The sequence below is a fragment of the Opisthocomus hoazin genome, chromosome 1 (assembly GCF_030867145.1).
Source record: "Opisthocomus hoazin isolate bOpiHoa1 chromosome 1, bOpiHoa1.hap1, whole genome shotgun sequence".
Taxonomy (NCBI): domain Eukaryota; kingdom Metazoa; phylum Chordata; class Aves; order Opisthocomiformes; family Opisthocomidae; genus Opisthocomus; species Opisthocomus hoazin.
The window spans coordinates 45,275,720-45,297,477 of NC_134414.1; the positions used below are offsets into that span (position 1 = coordinate 45,275,720).

The window sequence follows — 21,758 nt, forward strand, 5'->3', positions numbered from 1 at the left end:
AAATAAGTATTTAAAACTAAAGCTTAATGATTCAGTTATAGACCGCATTGAATCAGATACAGGCAATCTTCAGTCTTCCATACAGTGATTTGCTGTGTTTTTAGAAAGAACCCCAAAATTTTACATATCATTGTAGTGTTTCTAGATACCAAATCAACTTTATGAGCTTCCTGGAAAGAAGTGCGCATTCAGATTCAGAGGAAAATATATGTCAGTCATTTTTTTTTATTATTGTCTTTTTATCCAATTAGCTTAAACCCGTGGTGAGTGTACCAACATATACATTTGTACTTTTTATACACAACAGGATAAGCCCAGATGTTTGGACACTTACAGGAAAATGAAAAAAACAGCAAAAATATAAGACAGATGATAGAATAGATAGTGATAATATTTAAATATTCCAAGCTTCAGCAGAGGCAAAACTGTGGTTAACTTCTACAAAGACGTTTCCAGAAGGAGAAAGTAATGTGATAATAAGAAAATAACCTAATAAAATAATTAGGATGACAATGCTAACTGTCTCTGAGTACAAAAAAGCTGCTATGTAGTATCATGGAAAAATAATACAGAAGAAATAACATCAGAAAATTGTGCTTGAGTATATAATATAACACTTTTCTATTTTTACCGTATTTACCACCATTCCCCACACAGATGAATGGTGTCCTCATTACCATTTGTAATGTACCTCTAAGAAAAGGCAGTATTAGATATATTAATGTGTTTGGTTCTCCTTTAATTTATGATTCTCTCCCCACTTTAATGAGATCTGCTCTACAGCCCATAAAATAATTGTTATGGTAAACTGACTTTTTAAAATTAGCTACACACCAGTTGGTCCAGAAACCTATTCCTCTGGACTATTCATGCACAAAATACCTTTGTGTGAAGCTCTTTCCAAATGTGTAATGACTGGAGTAGGTCCAGAAGTTTGCCTGCAGAGTCTCTCTGCATGATTGCCGTTGCAAGCAGTCTTACAGTTTCTTTTCCCAACAAAGTTATGGTCAGGATTACTGCAATGTAGAAATGCTGACACTGCTTTTGGCCTAACTATGAAAACCATAGCACTTCTTCATATGAAATAAAAGCAGTTTCCTACTAAAAGAAAAAGCTATTCTAAACTCCCTGTTCTACACTGCTAGATCACAACTTTCTGTTACAGAATCTTTACAAGAATTCTCAGAAGGGGGAAAAAAATCAAATTTCCCGATTCGCTTTATAGTTTCATTAAGTTACTTCAGTGTGATACAGCACTGCTGTTTGCCCCCCAGACCATGTGTCCCACTGAGACAGTTATTCTGTCCCAATGATTTCCTGCTGGGAGTGCCAGTTTAGGTCACACACACTGTTTGCTAACAATACTTTCTAATCAGCCCTAGGAAAAAATATTTCCTTTCCCAGAAAATAGCACATCAGGAAAAAAAATCCCCCAAACTTAGATCCTGTCTCATAGGGCTGTTGCAACATTTTATGACATGACTATAGAATGTAAAATGAATAAGGTGTTTCTGCATCTGGAAGTAAGGTCTCAGTCTCACCCAAGAAAGAGCATTAAACATTTAGTAGAGCTGTAGCTCTCTTCATGCATGGGAATCTCATATCGGTCTGTATGTATACCTGAGATGAACAAAAAAAGGAGAAAAAAAAAATCCAGTCTGTTAAATAAGGCATTCTCCTGGCCTCCATCTCTTTCACCAATGTAAGACTGAACACTTGCTGTATTTTTAACTCCTTTCCTGCTGAAGAGGAAAAGACAGAGAAGAGGTTAGACTGTGTTCCTGAAAGAACCCTTCACTATGCACCTTCATACTTCAGGGGTGCTTGAATTGTCTGGGCTGCTTTAGGGGATGTGTGTCTCTAGGATATACAAGCTGGCAGAACTGGTCTGTGAAAATCCCTTTAGTACTTGCTGAAATAGCCATTAGAGGTAAGGATAAGTATCAACACTTCCCCACTGGTGTAACAACATGACCTACGGGAAACAAAATGATTTGTGCCTTTCTGGAATCTGTGAATAGTTTATTTCAGCAACGGCATTTCCTAAATTACACTCTTTTTACATTAAGCATGCATAGGCATTATGCATTTCCTGTCAGTCAGAGCAACTAATAGTCTTCCTAATAAAATCCTGCCCCTTATTTATATAATATATCTTCCTATGATTTTTCTCTCAAAAATAATAAAAAATAATGAGTTTACATCATAGAAAAAATAAACTGGTGTTTAAATTTTCAGTGACACAATTTTTGTTTTTGTGATCTGTTTCTCTCCAAAGGGACAAACTGTTAAAATCAGAGTAAAAGTCTTTTCAGAGGTGGAAGTGTTAAAAAATGTATCTCCTACGTAGAGGAAAAGGACAAAAAAAAAGCAAACAAACTACAGCCAGAAAAACCAACCATGACAAAATAAACAAGAAGTCATTTGTAAATGCTCTCCGAAGAGGATGAGGATTAACAAACTACCATGGCAAAAACCCTAGAGAAAAGTGGTTACTGCGATATATTCAGCAAGCGGGGGTGGGATGTAAAGCATTATACGATTACGCAAATAGTCAATAAACATAAATATGCAGCACTCTTACCCAAGACACAAATCACATCACTAAACCTTGAGAAACACCACTCAATGACAATAATTTATCACCATACTTTTAAAAAGTACCTTAGAAATGAAAGTCAAATGAGTCAGGATTTTTATCATCTTAGGGCAATAAAAGTGACTCAATGAGACATTTGAAATTTTTCTCATTTCAATGTCCTGAGCCTTGCAAGTTGTTTAAATGTATAGAGTATCTGCCTTTTCTGAAAATCTTAATGACAAAAAAAGCGCCCATCTTCAATCCACTAAAAAAGTCGGTTGAGGTATGTAAAATATACTAAATATTCAACTGTAAGAAAACATAATTTTAACTCATCTAAACTGGAGGTGCTCCTCCCCTCTCTGAGGCAAAGTACCTTTCTTCACTTAGTGTAAAACTAGGTGATCCATCAAGCCTATTGCACAGTCAGTCAGCACAAGTTTAGTTCCAGATGTGCTATCTCTTGCTCCATAGGTCTGTCAGAGGGGATATAGGAAGAAGGCTCAGGGAAAAACAGATGCAAATCTGTGAAAGATTGGCTTCGGTATTTCACTTCCTCATGGAACAACTGTTTCATTTTCTAAGGGTGAAACTTTTCTTGGTTTCTGGAATAAAAAAAAAAACTATTGAACTTCATGTTTGAAATTAGTATTATTTGAAAAATACGCTCAATCCATCTATATTGTTTACTTTAATATTAACAAGATAACTAGAAACAAAGTAATAGGATTTTGTGACATAGCTAAGTTAGTAACATTACAGTGACTATGACTTTTGGACAGCTACGCCATATTTTAATTCTAAAATCTTAATCCTTGCTCTAAAACAGAAGCTTAGAAAATAGCACTTATAGAATTTTGGAGAGCAGAGTCAATCACAGAATCACAGAGTAATAGGGGTGGGAAGGGACCTCTGTGGAACATCTAGTCCAACACCCCTGCCAAAGAAGGGTCACCTAGAGCAGGTTGCACAGGACTGTGTCCAGGTGAGTTTTGAGAATCTCCAGAGAAGGAGACTCCACAACCCCTCTGGGCAGCCTGTCCCAGTGTTCTGTCACCCTAAAAGTAAAGAAGTTCTTCCTCATGTTCATCTGGAACTTCTTATGCTTCAGTTTTCGCCCATTGCCCCTTGTCCTGTTGCTGGGCACCACTGAAAAGAGTCTGGCCCCATCCTCTTGTCATAATACCCAAATCAGCTAGGCCTTTGCTTATGTCTACACAGACATGTCTCTAAGTGGTTAAGCTCTGTCCTTTTCTTGACACAGATCAAGCATCAGAAATTTATTTGTTAAACCTATGTACATGACTTGTGATATTCTGCAGTTAACAGTGCAGTTCCCCTGTAGTACCTTCTATTTGTGCTGTAAATGTCTGGCACATCCTCTGAGGATATTTTAAAAGTAGAAACAGACAAGTATACAGAGAAATTTAAAATTAATAAATCCTTGGGGAGAAAAACAAACTTGTTGCATATTTAGAGGAAGGCTTTAAATTAATTTGAAATATTTGTATTTGGAAGTCCTTTCACTCTTTGCTGGTTTTGGTCTTAGGAGGATGGACAGGAAAGGAAGGGAAATGTTACTGACAAACACGTTTATTCATTACTTCGGAGAAACAGACTCACCACTGTATAATAGCAGTATTTAATGGAGAGTAGAATACAGAGGATAGAATTTAATTTTGTTTGTGTAACTGTGAAAAGAGAAAAAAGCCTGAAAGTCAATGTGGTCTCTGCTGCAGTATTCAGTTAATGATTTATTTTATTTTTTAGGAAGCACTTTGTTTCTTCTTTTCATCTGTCAACTCACTTTTTAAATTTTGCAGCGAGTACAAAGTGAGTCAAATGTTTTTAGCCATGTCAACAAAATAATAAAGACAAACTAGTACATACACTTCCTCCAGGGTTTTAAGGCACTATTTTGTGGACTTTCTATGAAGCCTTTAGTAAGATGTGATTAGGATGAGGATTAAAGGCTATTGTGGATAATGTGCTGTTTAGGAGATCAAACGTCAGAGGAGGGAAAAAATGATCCACTGTCAGATTGGAAATAGGCTTACACTGGGTGTTATTAGCACTATCATTATTTACCAGTCTGGACAAGATGGTAAACAATCTGATGTCCACATCTGAGGAACACGTGGAGACTGTGAAGGCTGTGGTACAGTCCTATTCAATAAAAGAACTGGAAGACATATATCACCTTTCAAAGGAACTAGCCAAGTATGAAAACCAGTAGAAACTTACCTGACCCCATATACTTGTTAAGTCAATTCAATAAAATACATGCAGTTGTATGCTTACTTCTCCTCAGAGAAGAATACAAAAGATGAGAACTCCGTGGGAGATAACAAATTTAGACAAATGAGGAGGACATTCAGTGAATAAAAGATAAAGTATGTTATAGGAAAAACACATCATAAGGAACAATTTGAGTTGAATTACTTGTATATATTTCTAATTTCTAAATTAACTGTAGTCACTGAGGCTAAACACCTGGGAGGCTCACTGGAGATATATGTTCAGTTTGTAATCCAGAATTACTATTTATTTCAAAGAAATAAATCTTAAAATGGAATAGAAGCTACTGCAAAACATAAAGTACTATGGAAGCAGTATGTGATGACACAGTGCCATCACCTAAAACATCAGTCAGCTCTGATCATCCACAGTCATATAGATTACAACCAGGAGCAAAAAGAAAAAGAAAATAGTCCAGAAGAAGACAATGCAGCTACCCAGAAGAAATTTTCCATATGAGAAATTTAAAAGCCTATTATTATACAGTTTATAATAGAAGTGAAGGAAAAAGGTACCCTCTATACTAGTAATGAATTAGTATAGCGTAATTTGAAGTTGGGACCTCTCTTTTACTCTCTTCAATAAAAAGAGAAAAAGGAGAAATTCCAACTTCCATAAATAATATTTAACCTTTCATTCAAGCAGGCTATAGAAAAGCAGAGACAGTTCCCAGATGCTCTATTTCTTTTAAGTTTCCTTTTCTCCATTTCATTTCAAGATGGTGAGTCCACAAAGAAGCTCACTGCGGAACTGAGGTTCACTGCAGAATTACCTGCTCTTCATCCACCTGGCTGGCAGAGGGCTTACCACATCTGCTACCTTAAAGCCAGTCAGTGACAATGAAAGGTTTTGAAGCCTAACCCCGTGAAATCTGTAGCTTTTATTGGTTGCCCTTTACTTGAAGGCAAGGGAATGGAAGGAAGGCAGCCATTGAAATGGAACTTTCTGCTTATGTTATAGTTTTTCTCCACAGGCAAAGCATAGAGGGAAATTTAATAAGTTAGCAGATGTGGTGGGGTTTTTGTATGTTTGTTTTAAAATGTTCCTTTTTTTGATTGTCCTGAACAATATGAACATGAAAGATAAATTCTATAACCTTAGTTATATACAGTATTTGTTACATATGAGCAGATGTCTTTTGTCAGTATCAGCCTACTTGTTTATCTATACACTCAAATTCGTAAGACATGTAACTCCCTGCTGCCTGCTGTGATCAAAGCCTGGCCCTTACATGAGGCACCAGTTTATAGTAATAAAGAAGAAACAAAACTGCACTGTACCTGCTAAGTACTGACTCTGAACACTGTGAAGTAGATAAATGGAATACTTCCTATTTTAAACAATGGGAACTAGACTAAAAATATCCCAAACAAACCTTGAGAAGAAGACAATAACATTCCTTTCCCCCATTCTTCTACTGTTTTCTTTGTGTTCTTATAAAAGTCCAAGAAAAAATAAAATTTTTATAGAGCACCATGAGGTTCAGGATGCAGGCTACTCTGAGGTCAAATAGCAGCTCAGTGTTAAATGGAATATCATATTAAGAGTAGCACTGTTATCCAATTTGCTGAATGGTTTGAAGACATGAACTAGTGACAACATATATGACTCCTAGACAAATGTCATGTGCACCATCTGTGGACCATATTGTGCATCAGATGGCAGGATAAAATTTGCAATAAGAAAGTTTCGTAGCAGAGCTATGTTCCAGGGACTGTAGCCATGATCATCATAGAACAGCTGCACTGGGCTGGTCACACATCTAGGATAGAAGACACCAGCATCCTGCAGCAGCTGGTGTGCTGTGGACTTGAAGCAGCAGCATACAGTGAGGACAGACAGATGAATGATTTCAAGGATACATTGAAATACTTCTTCAAGTAATAAAAATCACTAAGATGGTGGACGGGTAGGATTGGTACACCACAGTTCAGGTTGAAGAGGCTCAGTTGAATCTAAACTTACTAGCAGAAGCATGCATGGTCTTGCTAACCTGTTGTCAAGGACAGAGATCTCCAGTTAAGAAGTCATTATTGTTCCCTGCTAACCTTTGTGTTTCGTTTCCTTACAGAGTGCAGGTGAGAGAGGCTAATATGGCTGGATCTCGTTCCCCTGTGGAGGTAGAATGAAAATCTGAGCTTGGCAACTCAGAGGAATTTCTGATGCTTGAGATCCCATGAGTCTGAGCAGAAGTATTGCATCCAGAGTAAAGAAATAAGACATCAAAGGAAAAAAAAAATTAACAACAACGTTTAGGGCTACACATGAAATCAAAGGTAAAAAGAAGTCCCACTAATGCACTGTGTTTGGTCTGGCATTTTGTTTGCTGTTTTGTTTTTTTTCTTTCCCACCCTTTGCAATATTTCAGGTCAATAACGTGAGAGGTATTCTCTTCATTCCTGAAGGACAATGTAATAAAAAGAATTTGGTAAATGTCAGAGAAGGGATTCTTCTGTGAAAACTGGCTAGTGGGCATTCTCTCCCACCTAAGTTGATGAGAAACTCAGTCTTAAGTGTCTGTATTAAGTGCAGTTGAAGCAACAGAAGTTAAAAGTTTAGATACTAATTTCAAAGTCTCACTTTAATTAATAAAATTAGTTTCAAATTGTATATTTTGTCAAATTAATGAATTAGTTCACAAAATTACTTTGATTTCTAAGTGATGATAGAAAAAGCTTAGTTACCTTCAATAGATTTGGGATCAGACTTTCAGTATCTCTGTATTCCTGGAACCACATTACATGTTTATGTACGCCCTCAACTGCATTCTGTATTTCCAATAAAATTCTTCAATATAATAAGTAAAATAAAATGTTTCTATGGCATTTTAATAATATTCAATTCAAATTAACCAATACAGGAATGAATATATTGTCTCTTCATTATCTGTTACTTATTTACTCGTTGTTACTTTTTGGATTTGAAATTCTCATTATGAAATCAATTATCATTATTATTATTATGGTTGGTAAACATATAGGGAAATAATTTGTCCCATAACTAAATAAAAAGAAAAAACAAATAAAATCTCCATCTTATTTTTCTTTCAAAATGATGGTCACAGTAGGTGTGGCTCATCTGACTAAAAGTAGATGTCCTTCAAGGTTGTTGATGTCCTAGTACACGTCAGAGTTATAGCAACTGCTTCTTCCACATATTCATATATGTACAATAAAAGAAAAAATATCTATAGTCAGAAGGTATCTGCAGACGAACATTGAGACTTAGAAAACAATTAAGACCGTCCAAAATAAAGCCTTTGAAGAGACGCACAGGTTTGGTTGCTACTCAGTTTGCAACCATGCATGCCTACCCTGATACCTGAATCATAGTGATATTTTAAGGACCTTAAAAAATAGAACATGGGTTTTGCAGAAGTGGAGTTGACTGACACGGAAGAGGCACAGATTAGGTGGAGATTGCTTATAGATAATGGCTGGCTTTAATGGAACTTTGGGCTTGAGTCTAGCAATGTGTAGCTAATGTGATTGGTTAGACAGAAACTTCTGTAGGGATCTACGGCCAGACAGGGCAAAGTCTGGACAAGGAAATGAGGAGGTACTTCTCATGGAAAAAGGAGGAAGGGCAAGTTACAGTTCAGAGAGGTTAAAAAAGTGGTGATTTACGTATATCAGGATGTCAGTCACCCTGGCTGGTGATTGTTGTGTTGGAGCATTGTTGGATTCATGACATACTGGCCTCCTCAAACTCCACAGAAACTCATGATTTTTGAGGCCAGTGTTGAAGTCAAGAAATATTTCTATAAGTGAAAGCCTCTCAGCATACTACCATCTCCCTTTTAACTCTGAATTAGCAATACCATAATAATTCTAGCTCCTTCTAGCAAGACTGCATTGCTGAGTCACCAACAACCTCCCAGAGTTCTGTGGAAGAACTTCGTTTACAGCATATACACAGCAGTCCTCCTGCTCCATGGGTCTGACAACCCCGAAAAAGACTGCATATTCCTTCTTCTTTGAGGTTATTTCTCTACTCTTCCCCACCTTTTGGAGGGGAAGAGTAATAACATCTGCATCAACATGTACAAAGTCTACATCTCCTGTGTCATGCATAATAATCTCAGACACCACAGAGGCATTCCCAAGAAAACATCCATCCTCCTCTTGGCTACAATAAGCATAAACATCATGTAGAACACATTTCTTTTCTTTTCCCCTTTCTTTAGACACAGCCGCATTCATCCCATCCTGTCCTGGCTTCTTGCTCCTTTCAAAAGCCTCACACTTCGTGAAAGCATCTTCTTTGCATAATTATTTACAAGGATACAATCTGTGATGATACACTTGAAAAGCAGGATTTTCACCTCAAAATACAGAGGTACTGCCTGCATTGATATAAAGACAATCTACAGCAATTCTTGAAGCAAGTCAAGGTCATCTTTGGGACACGTTTTGTTGTGCAAAACTTTGAATTCATGGACAATCTGTATTGCCTGAGGGTCTAAAGAAGGAAAAGAAGTGGTATTTGCACCAATGTTACAAAGATTCAGAGGGAAGGAGGTCCTGCAGGATTAGAAGGCTAATGATTTGCTAAAATGTGTCACTCACCCTGGATATCTTGGGAGATTTTGCAGTAGAGCAGAGGTAGGTAGCAAAAGTGAAAGGCTACACAAGAACATTGATGTCCATTTATTGCAGCCAGAATGGTGAAATGCTACCAGAATAAAACTGGCAACAAGCAGGAAGATCGTATTAAAAGAAAAATATGCTTATTTCACACACCAGCAGAAATTAGAGGTGGTAAAGAGATACATTTCACATCTGAGGAAGTCTCTCAGGTAAATATTTTACTGTTATTTTTCACTCTTCAGTGGCAGCATATGCCAGAGTACTCTGGCTTGAAGCCGACACATCAGTTTGCACTCCTGTGCTCATCCTAGTTTTTTGATAGTGATTATAGGGCTCTCCCAGGATGTCCAAAGGCATAAGTTGCACCCAGTAGTAGCAGTGGAGGTGCTGAGAGGTCCCTCAGTAGTGGGAGTGCCACTTACATTACAGCCCTCTGCAGTAGGAGCTTATGTAACAAATAGCCTCTTGTATGCTTACCATTTGAGTACTAATATAACAGAACGCCTCTAGGTAATGCTAAAGAAAGTTGTAGGTCTTGCCTCCCATATTACCTATGCTTGTTCCTAGACAGGGCTAAAAAGCAAGCTGAGGACACTCTTACTCAGTTCATAGTTCTCAGTCTGATCTTCAGACCGTCTGCTGGCTGCAAGGCAGATCTGATTTAGCTCTCATTGTTCTCCACTTCTTAGAAAGACATGAAGATGTCTCTACTCACTTGCAATTCAGGCTCAGATTTTCTGTTTTAAGAATAAGAATCTTATTGATTTTAGACAGTGAACATATCAATGAAGCCAGCATTTGCCTAAGTCCATGAGCAGCTTGATGGATAGAGATGTGTGAGGAAGTTATGAACATGTGCAGAGTCTACTCTGTAAGCACTAAAAAAACCATTAAAACTGATGGTGGTCAACCATTTATGTTAGTGCCGATGGGAAAAGGTAGTGCTGATGTACAGTTGGGTGATGTGTGGTAGATCTGCAACTACATGCTACAATTTAAGCAGTCTGAATCTTTCTATGTTAAGAACTTTGTTCCCCTTTGCTCCTTTATGTAAAGTAATTGTCAGTTACGCAGCAGGATTACTTCGGGGCATACGAGTTTAAGGATTTTATGTCTCTGGTTGACATATCCTTTCATCCTTATTTGGTGTAATGACCGCTGACATGAAAAGTGCTGCTTGAGCTAATACAGCTCCCACTGAAATCAAAGGGAGTTTTTAATACAGGGACCTTTGCTGAACAAAGACACCTTTAAGAAAAAAGGAGCAGTTTCACAAAATTTTACAAATTCCTCACCAGACAGAACTGCCGAGTATTTACTTTTGGCAAAATACCAGCTCCACCACCTCAGGATCCTATCACACAAAAAAATAATGTGGCAAATGGAAGAGAAGGGCAATGAATTCAGAATAGTTCCTCTGTGTCCATGGCCTATTGTCATGTTTATTCTAGCATAATCACACCACCATAAACGTTCAAAAAAACAAAAACACTGTCACAAATAACAGCTTTAGGCATTCAATAGGTTCAGCAGCAACCAGTGCGTAGTAGAGCCAGCCAGACAGCTGGAAACTAGTCAGGAAATAATATTTTGGTAGCTGCACGTCGTGAAAACTGCAATTTCATTTTCATTTCTATTTGTTTTCATTTTTTAGTGCTTCATTTGGTTGGCCGTTTGTTGATTTATTGGTTCAAATACCCCAAAGCATCAATGGGTGTTAAACAGAATTTCTGTAATTTTGGAAATGTACAGACTGAGACCTCATTAAATCAGTATTATCCCTTCTGAAATCATCCATGTCTACTCCCAGTTCAAATGTAGTTGAATTAGTAATTATAGAATTGTTCAGGACTAAAGAATTACAGAGTCCATGACTGCAAGCTTATTATAAACAGTAATCATGCATTTGATATTCTAAAAATGCAGAGAAACTAAATTTCTTTGTATTTCCCATACAAGAACCATTTACTAACTGAATGCATATTTGTGTGGAATTATTGCTTCTAAGTTTATCGAGTTTAGCCTTTAGCATGATAATTGAACCATACATAGTAGGGATCTAAAGAAAACGCAATATTAGCTATATACTTTCCTGCAGCTACATGTTTTACAAAGAAAAAATATCTAAAAATCTTGATCATATCTTTCCCTCATCCTTCCATAAAGTTTGTTTGCTTTCTTCTGTTTACTTTTTTTTTTTCTTAGCCAGAGGTGCACCTATTAGCTTCCATCTCCCTTTCATTCTTGTTCTGCTTATAATTTTTCATGTTTTCAATATTAGTGATGGGTAATTTGACATGGTTAAATATCCAGAGACAACTGTGAGCTTCAAAGTTTGGAATAGGTTCTGCACTCTGATTCTTCATAAAACAGAGAGCTAGTGTGGCTAAACTTGGGAATAAAAGGTTTCATTCTGGAGATTTTAAAACATAGCTGTTTACAATTTAGAGAGCTTGAGGTTATTCTAAAAGGTTGCTCCAGTATGCACCTGAAACTAAGAAGCCAGAGAGCTACCTATGATTGTCTTCCCTGCATATCCACATATCCAGAGGCTCCTCATGTTTCAAATCGTTTTCAGAATGAGGTTTAGACCCACCATGAGGCACAACTGCTCATGACTTCATTCAGTGTGGTTCCTAAAGAAGGAAACAGTGTGCTGCTGAATCAGTCAGCATCAGTAAGTTGGTAGTTCAGGCTGAATAAATACACCACTGTAAATTTTGCTTTCATAACTTAGTAGAGGGTATTTTTGTGTGAATAAAACAATTGTCTTTATGTGGCTGCCTCCTTTTCTTTTTCGTTTTTCTCTTGGGTGCTTAACTCCACATGGTGGACAGTAATTATGCATGATCTTTATCAATAATGTAGAAGCAACTTCCTATTGAAGACAGCTTAAGTATCCTAGGAGTATAAGACTGTGCAGTATAAGCACAGGTCTATGACATTCCCTGTAGTAAATAACACTCCTGAAAAAAATTCTAAAAAAAAAAAAAGTAAAAGATGAAACATTGTAAACAGATTTCAAACTTTATCTTTCCCAAAAGAATGCAAACTATAAAACTGCATTGTAAAAAATACAAAGAAATATATATAAACCTGAAGAACACTCTCCTTAAAGAATATCCTTACCCAGTAGTAGAGGATATAATGCTTGTCACATGGTGATTAAATAGTGAATTGCAAGAGAAAAAAAGTAAATAAAAATTTTATTTATTAATGTCATACTGGATATTTTGTTTTACGTGACTGAAGTTCTTTAATCTCACATTGATTTCATTCAAGTGTAAGACGAAAGCACAAACATCTTCACAATCCAGAGCTTTCTGCAGAATGTTGCACATGAAAAGAAATCCACTGATCAATTTATGGCATTAAAACTGTATCTTTATCAGCTGTGCCCTTTTGCAGGGGAGTGGGAGGTAAAAGTGTCTAAATTGTTTACTGGAAGTGTAATCCCTTTTTTCCTTTCCTCTTTGCACATTGGTAAAAGATAATTTCTTATTCATTCGGTTATGAATGGTAACCGATTTTTGTATTTGTAAATTATCCATAGCTTACGATCTTATAAGCATTTGACATCAAAAATTCATTAGTCAAACCCTGTGCTCAGTTACTGAAATCATGTAATATTGTTTCTGGTCTCTACATACATGTGGAAGGCAGAAGAGCAATGTATCAAACAACTTGGCATTTCTTAGAAGGAATACAAATACAGAACAGAAGATATTCAGCAGAAGAATGGTACAGCCTCGCCATAATTCTGAGTACCCGTTTTTCACAAGGAAATAGTGTTAAATAGTGTTAAATAGTGCCTGCTCTAGGTGACCCTGCTTCGGCAGGGGGGTTGGACTAGATGACCCACAGAGGTCGCTTCCAACCCCAAACATTCTGTCATTCTCTGAAATGTGCTGTGTGTACACAAACCTATTCAGATAGCAGTGTCATTTCTTCCAGTGTTACACAGATGTGAAGACTTAGGACGCATTTTTAAGGGCTTTCATAATAATTTTCCTCATCACATTTAAACTTACTCTTTTCATTGCTTTGTAGTTTACGTCTTCCCTAACACATACATAACACATACGGCCTTCTGCTATCCCCTCGGTTTCCTGTCTTTCTGCTTCACTCTCTCTCCTGTTCTCCATTGTGAAAGCAATGAGGTCAACAGCCTTCTTTTCTACCAGTACCCATTTGACAAGACATCAAAAATGTCTGCAGAGCTGCAGGAACACACAGATCCCACTTTCAATTCCCTACCGGAAATGAAATAGAAAAAAATGCCTTTCTATGTTCTAGGAAGGAGGTGGTACAGGTAAATATAACTTAGCAACAGATTCAGATTCATCTTGAAGCCTTTGAGGAGTACAGGTGGGTTCTCAAGCGATGTGAGAAAAAGCAATTTGTAGGGGGGAGCCTTAGGAAATGGTTGGTGGAAATAGTGCCTATCTGGCATTCCATAAAAAGTATCCAAGGGATTAAAAGAATTATCCGATTTGGGTAGGCACTAGGAACCCTCAACTCTCTCAAGTTCAGCCTGCCATTTCATGGCACTGCAGCACTTACCTCTCCCAAAAACACCCAAGCGAAGAAGGTGGGAGGGAAGGGATGGGAAAGGAAGGAAAGAATCTTTCTGTGGAATATTGCAGTGAGTGAAAAGAAAGCAGAGAAAGCAGAAGATGAGTCTCCTTCAAGCAAATATACACTTAAATGCTGGTGAAGTACTGGCTTTTTGAAATAATCAAGAAAACTCCCGTTGACTTTGATATAGCAAAGGGTTAGCAAAAACAGTTCCCAGTTTTATCAGCAACAAAAGTTTGAACTCCTCAGAGGCACACATTGTAGCTGTTTGTCTCTACAAAACAAAGATGGAAGCTGACTGTGAAACATGAAAAAAACACTCATTAGTGTATAAGAGTTCTGTTCATTTTATGTTGAATCAGCTGTTCTAAATATTATGCTCTGAGTGCAGAGTCTCTCACTTTTCCATCTGAGGCCTGATATATCTTTATCTGAGAAATGAAGAAAGTAGGTTCACTTGTGTTAGCTACAGTAAGCAAACCCTAAGTACTGTATTACACATTTATTTTATGGCTGATTTAAAGTACACATCTCCTCCTAATTTCACTTGTGAATAAAGGTAAAAAGACATTTAAAAGCCATCGAGGCACTCAGAGTTACATGAAGAAATGTAACCTCAACTTTTCTTTAAATGTACATCATGCGTAAGGAGATAGTAAACACATAAAAAGACACATTCTTAAAACTCAGATCACTAATAAATATTGTTATAAGTATATATTTAGACAAGAAAAGAAACAGTTATAATTCCCGTACAGTACTTACCCATTTTAACATTATCACATGGTTGTACAAACAGGATTATAACAAGCAAAAGAAAGCACTTTATTTAATGAATAAATAATCAAAAGCATTGGTGAGGGTAGTCTTAAGAATATGCTGCTTCATACAGTTTAAAGTACATCAAACAACAAAATCCATAGTCCCAAAATTCCATTAAATAATATTGAGTAATTATGTGATTGATAATATTTAGGTATATATATATAATCTATATATATATATGTATATAATCATATCATTATGAGTAATTCAGGTATCTATTTACATGCCATGCAATATTAGAATGTGTTGCAATACCTAGGCACAACAGGCAGACTGAAGAATGGGCGTGGTAAAAAAAAAACAAAACCAAACTTATTTTTGAATATGAGGGACATTACTTTCCTTCAGTTCCTTCTCTTCGTAATATACAGTGAGAATATGAGATCCTTTCTGGTAGTTAAAGACATACTTTTACTATTGTACAATTAGGTAGCAGTATAAACTTAAAGCTCTAACTACAGCCATGAGATGCTGCAGTTGGCGAAAGCATTCTTGCTTCAGAACTTGGCATATGACACATGTCTGTGATCTTTCTCTCATCGTGGACAGAGTCCTGTGAAATGCTGAGCTTCTTCTACAAGTGGATGCTTACTGCTGTGTGCTAAAGAAATTAAATGCACTCAGCATCTCAAAAGAGCTGCAGAGTATTGGGCAGGATGAGGATACATATCAGCATGTAAGTTCTATTACTGTCCAGTGACGTGACGTGTCTGTATCAATTAAAAAGAAAAAAGAGCTTCTAATTCTGCATTTATTAGCATTAATTTCAGTTTGTAAATAAACTACTTTGTGTTTTAACAACCTGGAAATTACAAATTTGCTTCTCCTCTAGCATTTGCTCATCCACTGTATGCTAGAGGTCTTGCTATTTCTGTTATTAACTATGGGACAAGTCCTGATACTGTGCTTCGTGAGAGGTTCAACAAAGCCTGAAGGATCAGAATCTGGCCCTGTGTGTTACGAGCTTACTATGCTCAATTGGTTGAACATAAAGTATAAAATCTCACATGAAAAGCAGTTTATAATAGAAGCAACTGTCTAATATAAGATATTATATTTCAGAGAAGCTAAACTGGAAAAAATCAATCCACTTGGGTAATGTGTGACAAAAAGGATATCTTGTAATTTTACAAGGAAACATCTACCAATGAGAGGTTTTTTTAGAACAAGAGGAAAAGTCAAAGGTGGTTTTGGATTATGGGGTAATTATTTTTGATGGATGTGTCCACTAAGGTGATCAGCAGTGAAAGTTAATAAAACTAATATTAATTAGGTTAGAGCTTAACTGTTCATGATATACTGAGCTGATTCACATTTCTGGGTGATATTGTATCATGTTTTCTGTATACTAAAATGCCTCGCTCTGTGCTAGAATTGGTTTCATCACAGCAGCAAGGGCTGCAAGCACATAAATTAAATAAAGTTGAGACTTTGAAACACCGTTCTGCTGAAGAAGTCTATTAAACAGGAAATAATTGAGCATTCAGAGATAATGCTGCGAGTACCCAGTTGCTTTCGCTGTCTGAATTGGCACATCATGCGAGCACACGTGCTGTAGAGAACTCTCATGGCAGGGATACATGCCATAAGAAAGTTTTATCAGCTGAACCAGGTAAATATTTTGTGGTCACGGGAAATCAGTCATCACAGACTACTGCTGTGCTCTCATTCCAGTAGGAATACTTTTGTAACTTATTTGGAGGTATCAGATGCTACTGCCTCAGGCTATTAGACCCTACACCTATGCCTTTTGTCACGTCATGAGTCCCATGGATCCCCTGACATCTCCTATAGCCATGCCCTGGAATTCCCACTGTGTCCTTCTCTTTTGTTAAAGCCACTAGTGCCTCCCTTTGATCAAAATAACCCAAGATTAAAATTCTGATTGATGTTGTGATCCTCTTTTCCCTATTTCTTTGCTTTCTCATGTCAGCTACATCAGTCTTTATCACTTCTGTTCTTTCCTCCCTCACAGATATGCATCTCCTGCTTTTATGCCTTTTATGTATCCAGAGCTTCCTGAGTTTCTCTGAATTTAGTCTACTTCACGCTCAAGTCCATAGGATTCTTTCTGATCATGATTCCTATCAATAACATGCTAAAAGGTAATAATCACATAAAACAAGTAATGTGAATATCATTTTCTTCATAACTATTTGTTAAAATTGTTGTGTATTTCTGCATCCTCCTTAATTCTGCTCTGTGTATTTCTTTGCCTTCAGACAGTTCCTTGGGAAAGAGGACTTGACTGCCCTATCCTTAGTAATAGTAGGCACAGCTTAGGGTTCAGTAGGACTAAATAACTATATCTATGCATGCTTTTCATCTTCTATTTGGATAAAGGGCTTTGATCAGTAACAGTAAATATAAAGGACCATTGAAGAAACCTTTGGTTTATCTTTTTAGGAGTCCTTCAAATGTGTGCATTAAGAAAGAAAGAAATAAAGGGCACCCAATCTTCCTAGCTGAAGGAAAAAGGCTAGAACTGGCATCAGAGAGGCATCTGTATCATGCCTGGCTACCAATAATTTTAAGTAATATTTATCCTCAAATCTAGTAAACTTGAATAGTCACCAATATTCGACTGCCTTTTCATTATGTGCAGTAGGATTTTAAAACTTTTTTTTAAAGCTCCCCATCTGACATATCACTGAATTCCTGTCAGGATTTAACCATTTTTTTTTTTTTTTTTTTTTTTTCCTTGATTTATGAGTTTTAGGCAGCAGTAGTCGTGTTGCTCATTAAGCAAAACAAATGGTTGTGAATGAACAGGCAGTTACTGAATACATGTTTAGGGCCAAATCCAGATCCTTCCTTCCTTCCTTCCTTCCTTCCTTCCTTCCCTCCTTCCTTCCTTCCCTCCTTCCCTCCTTCCCTCCTTCCCTCCTTCCTTCCTTCCTTCCTTCCTTCCTTCCTTCCTTCCTTCCTTCCTTCCTTCCTTCCTTCCTTCCTTCCTTCCTTCTCTTTCTTTCCTTCATGTTTTATTTTAATAACTATTTCAAAGTTGGGTAAGGCCTTAAGAATCTAAAACTACACAAAATTTGAGAAAATGAGATGAGAAAATTTTCATAATCATAATTTTCATAAACATGATTTTTTTCTCAACTCATAATTTTTTGTACTTCTGCCGCACAGGTTGATGGTAGGACAAAGTATTTAAGGTTAGAATAGAATATAGTTCTCTTTCTGAAGGAACAGTCACATCATTTATTTTCTGTCCATGATAGATATTTTTCCAAATATATTCTGTTTAATAAGGCACTTACAATTGAAAATAGTTGCTGCTATTTGGGTTTTCAAATAATTAGTTTCTGGTTTTAATACAGAACTCAGGGCAACTCTGCGTTAAAACTCAGCATGTTAAAAAATAGGTTACTTTTTTGATACATCTTTCCCAAGGTTTTCTGGGCATTTTTCCTTTTTTTCTTTTTGCTTTTTACTTGCCATGCTGCAAGAAAAGAGATTATATAACCTCACAAGATTTCCTTGTAAGAAAGTATTTACCATATTTTGATATGACTTTATTCTAGTGTCAACATAAAGATTGAGCAGTGATTAAGTGCTGACTTTTCTATATGCTACCACTGTACTGTTACAAAGACTCATGCAAGGATGCTGATTTCATTGCTTAAGTATGCCCAACAAATCTGGGCTAGATTCTGTCACCTTTATGCTGGGTAAGTGACACTTTATCCAATTCCAAAAACTCTTTTTTGATAAGTTTTTACTTACTACAGGAATGACAGAATATGGCCCTCAGGATTTATCATTTTTGTATATTCCATTCTTATGCATATCTATATGAACTAAATGGACCATGATATGCTTAGAAAAATAACTGGAAGTTCAAAATGAAGCAAAGAAACAAACCAACCAACAGCAACAGAAAGAAAGAGAAATTAACAGGAATAAACTCCCTTAAGTAGCTGCCCAAGAACTAACACAACACAGTCTGGAATTCAGAACATTTATTGCAAGAGCTGAGTAACTAAATAACGTTGAACTGGCAAAGCAGTAACAAGAATAACTGGTTAGATATTTATTCTGTCAAAGTCATCAAACACCCCTCACGAACTGACATAAGTACTGCAATAAGCAATGCACCCCTAACCCATTTTTATGCCTTTTATACTGTGGAGGGAAAAAAAAAAAACATGGAAAAAAGTGAACTGCTATATACAAAAGAATAAAGAAGAAAAAAAGGTTTGTGTTTTTGATAAGAATAAAATCACCTTCAGATTAGCTAAGTTTGTTACTGTAAGACTGATGTTTCACTGTGGCGTAAGTAACTTCTGCTTTTCTCTGTAAGGACCTTTTTGTTTTTGTTTTTTTTTTTATGCATGCTATTTATTTGTATAAATCATCTGTCATGCCTTAACAAAAACCATCTAAACATGTCTGGATTTGGATTTGCTTTGCGTGCAACAGATCTTATTAACATTAGGAGTCACTCTGCTGGTTTGACTGAGGTGACATGATAGTGGTACCTGCCAGGCATTGACCAGCTATGACAACAAACAGTTAAACAGCCATAATTAGAGATTTAACCCTTTAGTTCCCCCAACTAGCCTACCAGGAGAATGCTCTGTTACATCATGAAGGCACAACACATTAAATATTCTGTGGCTATGGTCTAAAAACACTTGTGTTACTACAACATTAACGCAGATGAAGATCAATACAAATGCTGCGGTTTCAGCAATACAAACTGTCTTAGGTATAGACACACACCTGCCCAACTGGAAAAAACATGATTACTGTATTTTGCTCCTGTAGAATTTCCTCCACATATTCGAGCTGAGATCGATGTCATCTACCACTCATTAAATGACAGACTGCAGCTAATTTGATCAAGGATTCCAAATGAACTACTTTCCCTCTCACCCATCACCATGAATTTAAATACTTTCCTTTTGTTTTGCAGTTTCCCTGTTTCATGAAACAGAATGGAAGTTTGAAAAATAATTGCTGAATTTTTAAGCCCTTAAACAAGTCCTTCATTTCTTGATATTAAAAAGAAAAGAAAAGAAAGAAGAAGAAATTCTACCTGAATGCTGGAATCATTTGCTACTAGAAAGAAAGAAAATTTTTTTTCCTTTCTACTATCAGCCTTCCCTCCCACCCCATCACTCCTTTTTTCACTTTTAACACAAGTGTTTTGAGTTCCTTGGAACATTGTGTGTCAGACAGACTACTAATACAGAAACACCATCACTGAAAATAAAAGCAAAACAATAGGAAGCAAATGAAAGAAAGTAAAAAGCAACTGTGAAACACAGAAATATGCTACAGTATCTTTTCAAGTGAACGTTATAAGTACACAAAAATTGTAAGTAATAATTTTTTCTATTTACAAGTATTTGAACACTAATCGACTTATAAGTGTCCACTCAACATTGTTAATAGCACAATAGGTTTAATGTTTACAGTTTCAGTTGTTTTGTTTGCAATATGATCTCAAGTATAACGGTCCCAGCATAGATCAATGACAACAAAAGCACAATTTTCTAACTGGATATGCTTTTCAATCATTACAATCCACTGAACTTTCTCACTTTCTCACTCTCCAAATGCATCTTCTGTTGTTCATAGCAGCAGTCCAGGGTCAAAAAACAAACAAACAAAAAAAAGGATATTTGCAAACTGGAGAGATCTCTGCAGATTTTAATCATGTCTATTTATCAAAACCACACAACTAGTAGAAACACTCTTTCATGTTGCAGGACATCATACCTTCCACGGTGCTAACATAAAGATATGCATATCTCTGCTAGGTGAAGCATAGTTCTAGAGGTCTACCCAATACATAAAGCTCTGACACACACACAGTATTAGCTAAGTAGGCTACAGTCATTGGTCCAAAGTAACTATTTCTTATAGCTGGTGCTCCTTTGGACTCTCAACAGATCCTGAGGCCTGTTTGTAAGACTTCAAGTTGGCCAGAGGAATGTCAGTCATGTGGTTGCCAGTGTTGAAATGGCCCTCACTGGAACCATACTGCTTTCGGTCACTGAACTGGTTTCTATTGCTATCTTCTTTCCAGGTCCTGGTCAATGTGTGTCCATTAACTAGTTTGTCCTTCTTAACCCATTCTTTCTGAGGTGCAAAGGTGGAGAGAGGAGACTTTGGCTGTTGGTATGGGCCCAAGCTGGGAGGCATCCAACAGTTGTCTGAGTGACCCAAAACCAGGCATTCTTGAGTACACATCTCTGTAGCTTCAGCTAATCCTCGTGGTCCAAGAGGCCCATCTGTAGAAGAAAAAACAACGGAAAGCAGAAAAAAGGAGAGAGAAAAAAAGGACATGATATTAGATTGTGATATTTGGCATTAAATTTATACATGTACCTCATAAGAATATTTATAATGATCATGCAACAAAATATTGTGCTGGTAAGTCCTAGACACATTTTCTTTCTGTTAGACAGTAGTTGCTTTGTAGGGCATATGCTCCCTGTATATGTTACCTACATAGTTTCTAAAGGTGGAAATACAGTTCAATTAACCCTAAGTTATCAGTCTCAGATCCTGCTATGAATAAACTTAATTCCCGTTTTCAGTCATACTAAGAAAATAGAGCCAGGTAGGTGAAAGTGTCAAAGGAAGTAGACATACTCTTGCAGCTTCTGAGTGAGAATTTATGTTGCTTGTAAAGGCCTACAGTTTGCATGTATTCTCTTCTGCTCCCAATTCAATACTTTACTGCTGCAGAGCCTTGGTGAACTAACAGCTGACCGCAAACTGAGAAACATTTATACTATCCGAAAATGGGCCTGCCCAAAGGAATGTTCTGTATGCAAGCTTCTTCTAATATCTATTGTTTTACAAATCTGGGTTGGTTCATAGTTCTAGAAATCTACCCAGTACATAAAACTCTGATGCATGCTCCC

At 36.8% G+C, this 21,758-nt stretch overlaps 1 protein-coding gene across 6 annotated transcripts in view; it reads right to left on the bottom strand.

The window, feature by feature from the left end:
• Positions 1 to 14,677: 14,677 nt before the first annotated feature.
• Positions 14,678 to 21,758, bottom strand: part of PCDH9 (protocadherin 9) — a 731,424-nt gene continuing 724,343 nt past the window's right edge. For 4 of the 6 annotated variants that reach the window (XM_009943164.2, XM_075422754.1, XM_075422763.1 and 1 more), the window contains one exon: positions 14,678 to 21,119. In XM_009943164.2, coding sequence (XP_009941466.2) covers positions 20,746 to 21,119 — 374 coding nt within the window. In that variant the 3' untranslated portion in view covers positions 14,678 to 20,745. The remainder of the gene's footprint in view (positions 21,120 to 21,758) is intronic. The other 2 variants (XM_075422785.1, XM_075422777.1) reach the window with 1 other exon arrangement.